The following is a 13,038-nucleotide window of genomic DNA, read 5'->3' on the forward strand; positions in this document are numbered from 1 at the left end:
GTATTTCTTTGTATCATATATTTCGATTTAAGTATACATTTACAACCTTGATTTGAAAAAAAAACTGGATTTATGAGTTATATCTTCCCAAATCCAAGGTTTCATTTCTACTCGTAATGTATCTGGCCGCGTAGCCAACATTCCAATCGCTTACGCTCCATAGTGATCGAAACGCAACTGTCATTGACGCACTAATATGGTATATGGTATGGTACAAAGGGTTTCGTTGTCGTAGCGATAGGGATTGTCACCTTGGCTAGGCCGGCTGTATAGCAGCAACTGGCTTTATTGTGAGTCTTATGACAGCTATAGTGAGCGTGCATAGGTACATAAACTGTAGAGAGCAGCACAGGAGACGTAAGATTTTTGATACGAGGTGTAAATGTGAAGTTGATACTTCCAATGTGGCTTACAAGATGGCAGAACCTACTTTGCACAAGAAAACGTACGAGAACGGTAGATGGCAGCACTTGCTTTGGCGTGAAGTGTCAATGTGCATGTTTATGTTTCCGATTCAGGCCACAAGATGGCAAACCCTCCAACGCGCACGGTCCCTATGACAGGTAGGGGTGGAATCCGCGTATGTGTGGCATACGGGTGAGTGTGGCTGCCTTTCACATTGGGGCCAGTTAACACATTGATTCACTCACGATTCCCTACTTGCGTGTACTGGCAAATGTATGAACTCGTAAAACACTAACCATTATGTAAACAGACCCCAAATTGAAGTCCAACCACACTTAACGTGTAGCGTCGTCGAACAGAACTGGACGACAAGAGGGATGAGCTGAAAGCCCGACCACCAGGTGATCAACTATAATTATGTTGATTGTGTTCCTTGTGCCCGTTGTGCGCACGGGTCTTTGCCAACAAAATCGGCTACGTCAACCACACTCGAGGGCACATGAACGCCAAAAAAGGAGTTTAAGCAGTCGCCGTGGCCGAAGACGGCAGGAGCATATAATAATAACACGTAGCGTAGCCACAGCAACCCGTATTATGTGTCTATCATATCTGTGTCGATTTATTTTGATACTAAGTTGTAATCAAAAGTTTGGGTCGTGGACATCATTATATTATAGGTAAAAACCTTAAGCAAGTCATCTGTTGTAGGTATATAATTGTGACGTGTTCGAATAGACAATACATGTTTAAAAGACACACACAAACAAAACAAATGTCTATTCGAACACGTCACAACTACATACAACAGGTGACGTATTTAAGTTTTTTACCTATAGTCAGATTAGATTTCTAAGTTGGCAACGATTTTGATAGCCGAGCCTGTGCAAGTGTTAAGTCAACGTTATAATTCCCTCAAGACCATACAAAGAAAAAAAAAAAACGTTATAATTTCGTTAAGTTTGACGTTTAAAATTTATTTTGATCTGACTCTAGCCCACTGTTGTATGGCGCATTGATCATAATTTAGTTAGCTACCTTCCTAATCATTTTTTTATTATTCTTCATAACTGCCATTAGCGTTAAAAAAAAATATACCACGACGGTGGCAAACAAGCATACGCCCCGCCTGATATTGATTTTTTAGCTCGAGCCCTGAGCTGTCAAGATATAATTCATAAATCCAGGTACCTACAATCCTAAAATAGGTACGAGTTATTTTGAAAGTAGCTTAATCCCTGTTAAGATATGTATTAGTATTAGGAAATCAGAATTATTCAATGAATTTCGAGGACAAGCAAAGTACAAATTTATACATGTGTAGCTGCAAGGAAAACCGGTCACTTGACAACGACTTTTTGTCGGATGATCGAGTTCGAGTTGTAGCCGGCCCCGAACGGCTAATCCTTTGTCTATTGTAAGTAAAACCGCGCGTGCTACTTACCTGCATAAAAAAGTTTCGTTCGCTTTAACCGGTTATTGAATTACCACTATGAGAATTGCAATTAGATTCAAAAGGTATTAAAGAAAAAATATGTTGAGAGGCTGTATGTGGCATATCTACGGTTACTGAGTGCCGGCGAGTCGAACGCTACAGAACCACTCTAAAATGTGTCATCGAGATGCGTAACAAAAGCGCGTTACCGAAGAGCGCACTTACAATGTTTTTTTGAACGCTGGACTAGCCCGCACTCGGGTGCCAATTAAAATTATTTATCGCAGTAGCACGTGCGGTTTTACATACAATATACAAAGGATTACACACGTTACAATGATTGCAACTGAATCTTGGCACCAAACAAGTCTGTCTATAGGTAGTGTTTTTTTTTTTATACTACGTCGGTGGCAAACAAGCATACGGCCTGCCTGATGGTAAGCAGTCTCCGTAGCCTATGTACACCTGCAACTCCAGAGGAGTTACATGCGCGTTGCCGACCCTAACCCCACCCCCCTCGTTGAGTGTGTCTAAAGACATGCCATGTTTTTTACGGTTCAACGCCATCTGTACCCCTAGTGTAAATTTATTCGATAGCGAAACGTGACGTACGCGTTTGCGTTAAGTCTCATTTTGTATGGGATTTTGAGTTTCCAAAACGTCCTGCTTGGCGCGCCAAGCAATGTTTCTAAATCCCATACAAAATGACTAATGAGGCTTAACGCAAACGCGTACGTTACATCACGCTATCGAATAAATTTACACTAGGGGTTCTGTATTAAGCTTTGCTCGTTTACCCCCTTTAGTAAAATAATAGGTATCTATACGTGTGTCGCTGTTAGTACTTTCCTTCGCAGCTAACTATAGATATGTACCTAAGCACATACAATTATCTTATTTCTCAAATAACTTGTCCTCGAAAATACATTCATACGATTATATAAGATATGTTATTAATACAATGTTCATATCCATGCTTGTTACAAGCTATCTCACTCTGATGACATTATTAAATGCAGGATGGAGCGTTTAATAGAGTCAGGCCAAGCTAAGTTGCAGCGATTTTAATAGTCCAGACAGTTGAAGTGTTATTTTAAACGTCAAACTACTATTAAATTATGACGTTTAAAATAACATTTGCACTGTCTTGGCTATCAAAATGGCTGCCAACTTATCTTGGTCTGACCCTATAAACCACAAGCTATTTACACGCGCAATATTTTAAACCGTAAATTGATGTATTTATAATTATAAATAGGCATAGATTATAATTGTATTATTAAGTAATAATTAAGGATATTTTCAATTTTCCACTAGCAAATCTGAGCGTTAAGGGCAAAAGCACGAATTCGGAACGAGCCGCGTGGTAGCGCGCGGGTACCTATTATTGGTAGATGTCGTAATACCTTTTTTAACGGTTATTTTTTGTTTTTATACCACGACTTTGGCAAACAAGCATGCGGCCCACCTGATAGTAAGCAGTCACCGTAGCCTACGGACGCCTGCAACTCCATGTCCGAGGTGTTACATGTGCGTTGCCGGCCCTTTAAAAATCTGTAGGTACACCCCTTTTTTTAAAGAACCCTATACTGTAGACCCTCGGGAAAACCCCGGCAGGTATTTCACAAAAGTCCAGTTAAAACTCTTTAGTTTACATAAATTAAAGAGCTCATCTCATTTATGTGAACTAAAAAAAATATAATACCTATGTACTTACACCGAGCTGCAAAACTGCAAGGCCACTCTATGAACGGATTTCATTAATATTATGTCCATGCACTTTTGCAGCTCGCTGTACCTAGTAACATTCGTACCTACACTCGAAAAACATTAATGTGAAAGAGCTCTTATTCAAATGTTTTATTGAAATATGTAAATTATACGTGAAGCTTCCGAATGTTAAGGTACTTAGGCGATCAACTTTCCATCCAATTATTTCTTGCCTGTTCCCGCGAACGTTGTACTTAGTTTCTGCCCTGCCTGAATAGGGTCTAGTCATCTCGAGTCCAAAACTTATACGACTGTGTAGTGATTTGAACTCTTCTTTAAAGCCAAGTTTTGTCCAGTTGCCATTATCTGAAGATGCATTTTAACATCTCTTTTATTAAGGCCTTTGTTCAGATAATTGTGAACACCTTGAGCGCTCCGATATATCTAATGGCGACTGTCCAGTAGGAGCCACTTGCACCATCCCACTAACCCGGGGTTAACCGGTTAAACCTGGAGTTACCATGGTTACCAGTACAATTTGACACTGGGCTTAACCGGTTAACCACGGGTTAGTGGGATGGTGCAAGTGGCGCTAAGTTGGTTAACTTGGGAGATTTAATTGGCGGCCACGGGCCTCGGCAGCGCGATCTCGGTGTCGATGACGTCATCTTCGTCCTCGTCATCACAGGCGTCCTCCGGCTCGCCAAGCGCTCGGACGAATTCTGAAACACAATGTCGGCAAATTTTAAAGGATAGATACAACTACAGTAAAATTTTAGCTACATTAGTTGTAGAAATTTCAGAGAAAGATCTGAGTTTTGATAGTTGTTTATGTGAAATGAAAGCCATAATGGTGTTTGATCTTCAGGTTGGGTTCATTTTGCGCGGGCTAGGAATAGGCGCGACACTAGAGCGTCCGGGCAATCTCGGCTCCGTTCGGCTCGGCAAGTCAACATTGCTCCGAGCAATTATTAGGGTTGGCACAACTTGACATTCCTTTGCGTGCACCCACAGATAAGATAATACTTGAATTTTGACAACCACCAACATTAGAAAAAGACAGCATGATTTGTCCCTGAACCGCTGTCATACTTTGGTTTTGTAGGCAAGTAAAGTGTCATTTCTGTACGGTAGTACAATTTTTTTTGTCGTAAGTGTGCTGCATTGTTCACAACGTAAAATTAGAAAACTCATTCAATAATTTGCACTCTACTATATTTTAAAATTACCTTACCTAAGAAATCAATGCGACCATCTCCATCTGAATCCACTTCTTTTATCATATCTTCAACTGAAATTAAGTGAAACATGTATTATTCAAAAGCATTCGGTTTATTATAAACAGTTTCAGAAGGAAATGAATAGTTTAGGAGCTACTTAATCGAAACTAATAAATTTTTAAAATGCGTATTGGTGGCACACCCCGGTTCTCGAGCAAGGAGTAGACATTATTCTCTCGGATAAGTCACAATTATGCTTATGAAACAGTATAATGGGTAGGTAGGAGTGGTAGGAGAATACATACTTTCCTCCTCGGAAAGGTCTTCCCCAAGACACTGAAGCACAGCTCGCAGATCCGAAGCGCAGATGTACCCTCGATTATGCTTATCGAACACACGGAAAGCGTCGCGAAGCTCGCGCTCCTCCTGCTCGGCGGAGCTGGTGCCGCCGCCCACGGACATGGACTTGGAGAGGATGCTGACGAACTCCTCGAAGCTGACGTTGCCGTCACCTGGAAATGCAGTGCTTGTTATTTCTGGGACTGTTTCACTTATCTTCCATTTAAGATATGTCTGTCATAGTATGCCAGTCAGTCATAAATAGACAGATTTAAGGGCTAAAATCATAGCAAGACGATTAAAATATCGTGGCAACCGGGTGGTAGTTACAGGTAGGTAGACAAACCTTATCAAAACCACAATGAAAATTTCCGCTAGTGAATTTTGAACACATTCTTTTGTCCTTATATTACGCAACATAATCCATCGCTGATTAGTCACATGGTCACTGTGTTTTATAAAATGGCAAAAGTTAATACGAGTATAGTGATGTTCCTCGAAGCGCGCGAACATTTTGAAGTAACACATAACCCTGTAACTTCCCCTACCTACCCTCAAATCTACCCCATCTATTCAACCCCGGACCTAATAAAATACTGAACCTAATCGTTAACAAACCCACCTTTAAAATTACCCCTAAAATTTACCCCAACAATAATTTTACCTTAACAATAATTTGGCCAAGTGATCGTCTAGTTAAAGGTTAGGACCCCTCGAAGCGAACCGCGGTACCCTAGATTCTTTAATGAGTAACAACTAAATCTTGGACTCTGATTCTACCTGATTAAGTTTTACCTAGATGTTAAGACTCTGGAATTTACTATACTAAATAATTTATTATGATGATAGGAAACAATCGATAGGATATTATGTTAAGATTCAACCTTCAGCAAAATACCGTAAGACTAAGTTATTCCAAACCCTTTTCCATATTAAATATGACACCTTATAAGTAGAATGAAAATATATAACAATTGACAAGGTATGAGCAGTGTCGTGGTAAAGGATATAGGCTCCGCCCACACGCGCAAGGTCGTAGACGACGGGAGTAGCCTTAAGTTACAGAAATTATCAATGATTTTTGATGTAATGTAAAATATATTTTTATTAATTTATTAGAAAGATATTTAGGTATTGCAGCATATATGATTATATAAATATAAAAATATATTTGGTAAAATCCTGCTACTCCTATTAAGTCTTCGGGGTAACATTGAAGCAGCACTCCTGGGATAAGCCCATTTACACATTATTATTTTAAACTAAATGTTATTACCTATTATCTTCTAAACGAGGAGTGAATGGATCACTCGTGCTGCCTCTAATGCTAGATGCAGGTCTGAAGACTCTTACTCCGATTAGCAATATCAATCGGGCCACCTACTATCTTATTAGCCAGACGGGCTATGACCAACGCTTCGCAACCCAATGCAAACCTAAGGACTGACGAAAAGAAGCGATAAGTATTCGTCAGACACCATTTACTTATCTCTTTTTTTTATATCCAAAAGCTAAGGCTACTAAGCCAATATCCCAGTCCCCATAGCTAAAAGTAGGCTGAATTCCTAGGCCTTTTAAATGTATAAACGAAGTACAAGTTTAACTCATTACTGTACTTTATGAGATCGAACTATCAAGGTGAGTATTATTCCACTCAAAGATTCCAATGGACTGCGCTCGCCTGCCAAAGGGTCTCTAAAACAAACCATTCTTTAATCCCAGAATAGTCTGTGTTCCTAAACCCAACTTGATGTTTAAGGATTGAATATATAAATACCTTAGGACCTGATCGTAATACTCAGTACTTCGTCTCTACACCAAAAACCCAGAAATGAAAATAAATACATATAAGATGTTACAGATAACCCTCGACTTTCCACTCAGAGTAACAGTCTGGAAGATTTAGGTAATTATAACCCATTACCAGTATTTCCCTAATATTATCATTAGTACACGTTATAAAACCATAGCTTCACGTCATTAGAACCTTTTGAAAGATATATATATACACCAACCAATCAAATTTCTAGATCAAACCTAAGAAAGACCCTATAACAATGTGTGTGACTCTACCCTATTCCTACCCTTAGACCCTAATCTAGTATGTCCAGAACACAGATCGTACTTACCATTGATCTAGTGATTTGGAACATACACAAGTGTATCCCTAAGTCTAAGCTGTAAGCATTCGGCCGACAAAACCGAGGTATAGCAAACCCTAGTGTCTGTGTGATTGGCCCCCTCCTCATCGCCACGTGGGCACGGTGGATGAGAATAGACCGCCCTAGCATGTCTATAAGTAATCAGCACACTAGCACACACACCCGTACCAGTCACATGGGATACCCTGCCATGACTAAAACTTTATCTGTGATTGTTACCAATCATGACAGAAGCTCTCCCGTGACCAGCACTAGCATGAGCCAGAGCACCGAAATATATATAAATATATTTAATACGAGACCTAGCCTCAATTACTGCAGACTTCAGTGAGCTGAGATTACTCTCAATGGCACGCACGTGATGCCCTCACATTCATCTAACAGCTGGACCTTGAGACTAAGGAGAGTATGCTCGCCTCTTATGTTGGTAAAGAAGAGACGCCAAGTCCTCTCAACTTGGAGCAAAAGACTTCTAAACAGCTGCAATTTGACACCGTTAGGGAGCAGCTGATTAGATGGACAAACTGTTAGTCCAAACAGTGATCTGGCTTTATAAAATAACAAACTAACCTCATAGAAAGGTAATAAAATAACAAAATTAGATTTTACTAACAAAAACTCACAATATAGTAACACAGATAAGGAAGTAAAGAATCTCCACCATAGCCTAAGCTTAGCATTACGACAACATTGTCTCCGCAATGCCAAACATAGACACAATTTACAAGTTTAAATTTACCAGGATAATTCCCAGCAAACACAAACAAATAGAAGGAATAGTAGAGAAACTTTACTTACCCAAAGCCAGAGATACCGCCAGTCCGATGGTCAAAGAATGAATGCCCCTCCTCCGTACTTTACGGCCCTTTTATATACCTTAGTAGCGACATAACAGCGACATAACGGCGACATAACGGCGACTAGCGACATAATAGCGACATAACAGCGACATATTGGCGACTAGCGACATAATAGCGACATATCGGCGACATAATAGCGACATAACGGCGACATAATAGCGACATAACAGCGACATAACGGCGACATAGTAGCGACATAACGGCGACATAGTAGCGACATAACGGCGACATAGTAGCGACATAACGGCGACATAATAGCGACATAACGGCGACATAGTAGCGACATAACGGCGACATAACGGCGACATAGTAGCGACATAACGGCGACATAGTAGCTACATAACGGCGACATAATGGCGACATAACGGCGACATAATAGCGACATAACGGCGACATAATGGCGACATAATAGCGACATAACGGCGACATAATAGCGACATGATAGCGACATAGTAGCGACATAACGGCGACATAGTAGCGACATAACGGCGACATAGTAGCGACACAACGGCGACATAGTAGCGACACAACGGCGACATAGTAGCGACACAACGGCGACATAATGGCGACATAGTAGCGACACAACGGCGACATAATGGCGACATAATAGCGACATAATGGCGACATAGTAGCGACACAACGGCGACATAATAGCGACATAACGGCGACATAGTAGCGACATAACGGCGACATAGTAGCGACATAACGGCGACATAGTAGCGACATAACGGCGACATAGTAGCGACATAACGGCGACATAGTAGCGACATAGTAGCGACATAACGGCGACATAGTAGCGACATAACGGCAGGATTCGCTTGGTAGTCAGTTTAAGTAGACCAAAAAAATGATAAAATGAAACGTTTCAAAACCTATCAAGCATGAATATGCTAACATTATTATTTAACTTCAGGTATTATAGTTTTGTTTTCTGAAAATAACGTCTGTATTGTAATATTTTACGTTTATTATTAAGTTAGTAACTCAATGTTTTTTATTACACCAATAATTATACATTTATTCTAGGTTAACTTCAATTGATTATTATCATTCTTCGCAGCATTTTAAAATAATAAAAAAAATGAAAATTTACTGAGTGTTATGTATTTAATCGAAATCACAAATGGTAAAATACGGAAACGTGTCCTTCAAGTTGTAATTGTTAGAATACGGAGTGAAATCATGAATGAAAGATGCAAACAAAGAGTACTGTAGTTTTTAATTATTTTCTATGTGATTTAATATAAAACCAAGGCCAATATTACGAAATAGGCATATGGCTAGTCACATCCGCCCCCAAATTTAAGGTTTTTATGAATTACCACAGGAATTTATAAAAAAACTTCAATTTCCTCTAGATTTAGTCGGAAAATTTCCCCCCCTTTTTTAAACGTGTAGTGTATATTCCAATACTAAGTGACTGTTACCGACTCAGCGTTGAAATCAGTTCATCAGAACTCCGTCAATGATCCAAGACAACTTTTTCCCCAGAAACCTCGCTCCGCCAGAGATACCAGATTGTGAGTCCGATAGGTCCTATTAACCCGTTCTTGCCAGCTCACCCCGGTCTCGGCGAGATCTTTTTCTCTGTGGACCGTACACTTCCGTAGAAGAGCATCTAATGAGACAGCAAAAACTCCCCATGCAAAACGAAGAAACCTTTAATTTTTATAAGTACGAAGCTTTCAAGTTCCATTGCCAAAATTCGAACCAAATTTCACTGCCTTATCACTGTCAGTCACGTGTTCTTGGCGCGTGTCTCATACTTAAATAAGATACACCGACCTTTAAGTTTGTTTGGGTGTTTTTTTTTTTTTTTTTTGTTTTTAAACAAACTTAAAATTTACATTAGTTGACACTAGAAAGTACCTCAACATGGTACAGTAAAAATATTTTTGTCTAAACTAAAGAATCATTTAGCCAAGTAAATTTTTTTGCTAATTATTACACTTTATACCAATAAAACAACCTTATAATTATGTTTAATTAATTCTTGAGAAGAGCCTCGTCGGTTCTAGACGCTCACGGCCCATAAAATATGTCGAATGTCGGATATATCCCATCCAAGATGAGTGTGTGGATTTCGTAAGTGTCTTCATACCTTGTAGAGTACTAACTAGAAAAATCTACCCTTTTAAATGGGTCTAATCCAAAGGATTTTAACCTACTGATAAGACTTTTCCAGTTAGTTGTGTTTCCCCTTCCCCCCCTTTTTCTTCCCCTGCAAACACCGACAAATCTAGTTTGATTACACTCCAGCCTTTGTCTATCTGTATCAATCCATTTTTTCCAATAAAGGTACATCCGTCTACTATACGTCCATCATCTGATATTCATACATCTCATTCATAAAACCTCACATATTCATAACTATAAGCATTCATCGCACATATCCATTCCTCCTCAGTTACGCATTCGTACGATTTTTACAGACAGCCAAGACTCTTGAGATGCAATCAAAAATAAAAAAAATCAAACAAAATTTATTATTGTACTTTCAATTGAAAGAGATAAAAAATCTCATTCTGTCCTAGCCCCATACCAGCCCAATACCCCTTTTATTTATTTATTAATTACTATTTGAATATAGTTTAAATTCAATTGACACATGAAGAGAAAACCAAAAAAAATTATGTTATTTTTTTATGATAACGCTCCGCGACTAATCTCCATGCCCTTTACTCACTAATACCGTTCAAGAATGCAGTGTTGTCTACCCATTATACAGTAGACCATCGCACCGTGGATATGTATAATCAGCTACCAAAAAAAAAAAGTATCCTACCCTGTATAGAAGTTTGCATGTTAGAATCCTAAGCAAATATGGCAGAATTGAGAATAGAAATCAACATAGTTGCCTACTTCTATGAGAGCATTTGAAAAGTATAGAAAGCTTGAGTCTGCAAAATAACAACCTCATGTGACCACAACCCTCAGCCGCGAAGAGTCAAGAAAGAAAACAAGTGAATAGTACTGCTTACAATTAATGAAAAGTAATCCCGAAATGCGCCTAATGGTAATGTCTAACTATTGCCCTACCAAGAGCTCAAAACCACACTCTATTATGCAACACTCATCAGCTAAATGTCATACAATTTTGTTCTCATTACCCTTATACTGGGAAAATTGTCACATTGGGCAAAAATCACTCATCTACCAGACTTGGCCTACATTGGAATGCTATTGCAATAAACCTTAAATTGACTCTAGATGTACTCTGCCTCTATATGGCTAGTTCATTTTTCCAGGCAGAACATTTCAAAATATGTCCAAGAGAAAATTTACAAAAAAAAAATTAAACCCAACATCGAAATTGGTCTACAACCCGTGTGATAAAATATACTAAACATTAGGTATTTTATCCCAGTATAATTCCGAATATTTCTCAGATGACATTCGCGATGATGATGATAATAAATATTAATTAATCATATATGCTACAACAAATAATTAAATAATGATTTCAACTATAAATGTTTTACCATATAATGCATTTTACAAAAGTCAATGACATGTCAAATCTTCATCACACCAAATATACCTATACATATGTAATTATTACATCCAAATTTATAACCAAATTACAGCAATTACATTAAACAAGATTTGAAACAACAATGTACTTTACACAAAAATATCCGCTTAATTCTTCCTTTTACTTTAGGTATTTCTTGGTAAAATTCAAAATAAATAAATAATGGCAAGAATAAAAGTCCCATGTATAAATTGTTTAATAGCAAAGGAAAAGAATTTTATCCTCTGGACTAACGCAAGTTGCTTACGATTTCATGCATAAATTTTCTTCATCTACCACGATGCTCAGTAGACCTCAGGATAGTTGCAACAGGAAGGCCTGTATTCGTTGCTACTTGATCATACTAGCAGCTTGTAAACTGATGATGGTGTCTTATCTCCTCTTCTGACTTGTCCAGCATAAATAACTTGTAGAGTTTCTCCGGTATTACGATTTCACAAAGCACTTGAAAACACTTTAACAGTATTAAATATTACACATTTTGACACAAACACACGTTAACTCACTCAATTAGAATTCAGTTTTTACTTAATTTGAAATGATTTTACACTTTTACTCGCACTAAAACACACACTCCGTTTGACTCAATAAAACAAAATCTAATTCATTATATTAAATACATAGGGTTCCTAATCTACTAAGCATAATTTTATTCATGGCTCCAGTTTGTTATTCACTTATTCACTCATCGGGATTCAATCTTTGATCTAAAACGTTTATGCTCTATACTTTAGTCTATCTTCGAGACCGCTATGCTATGAGAGTGTTAAGAATCCGGACAAATTTAACAATGAGTTTGTGGGAACATATTTACATAGAGATGTGTACAACAAATGGCATGTTTTGTCGAGAAACAATGACGTTGTTCTGATAAGAACAGTTTATTGATTGATCAACGGATACTGCGATTAAGTAGGGAAACAGTGACATTTGCAGATTTGTGTTTGCTACTGGAAGGAGCAGTTTATGCATTACCCTGAGAAATGCAGTTACACATAATGGCTAATTATAAGAAAAAACAATGTTAATACCTACGCAAAATAAATCATGCAGATTTTTTTTGGAAACGCACTATAAATCGAAATCCATGTAGATAGAGAATTAAAAATCCGGAATGTTCAATGGATTTGAGTTTGTAAAGTAGGAGATTTTAGAAATTACATCATATACAAAACTATAAATATTCCGGCTTGTCAAACTTTGTACTCACGTTCAATGCACATTTCTTGTAAATTAAGCTATTTTTCATCACTATCACACTTCACTAATGTACACAATAATAATAGTTTCAATATAAATTTTACTGCATGAACTAATTTTCTTTTCGCGAACGAAACCTACAGCAAGCATATTTGTACTTTGTTTATTCATCCGC

The 13,038-nt window shown here is 38.2% G+C and overlaps 1 protein-coding gene across 1 annotated transcript in view; it reads right to left on the reverse strand.

The window, feature by feature from the left end:
* Positions 1–2,216: 2,216 nt before the first annotated feature.
* LOC133529275 (neo-calmodulin) overlaps positions 2,217–13,038 on the reverse strand; it is a 44,714-nt gene continuing 33,892 nt past the window's right edge. Inside the window, exons 6-8 of the mRNA XM_061866973.1 lie at positions 5,073–5,279; positions 4,782–4,838; positions 2,217–4,269 (exon numbers count right to left, since the gene is read on the reverse strand). Of these exons, the coding sequence (XP_061722957.1) occupies positions 4,163–4,269; positions 4,782–4,838; positions 5,073–5,279 (371 nt within the window). The 3' untranslated portion in view covers positions 2,217–4,162. The remainder of the gene's footprint in view (positions 4,270–4,781; positions 4,839–5,072; positions 5,280–13,038) is intronic.

This window comes from Cydia pomonella, chromosome 20 (genome assembly GCF_033807575.1).
Source record: "Cydia pomonella isolate Wapato2018A chromosome 20, ilCydPomo1, whole genome shotgun sequence".
Classification (NCBI taxonomy): domain Eukaryota; kingdom Metazoa; phylum Arthropoda; class Insecta; order Lepidoptera; family Tortricidae; genus Cydia; species Cydia pomonella.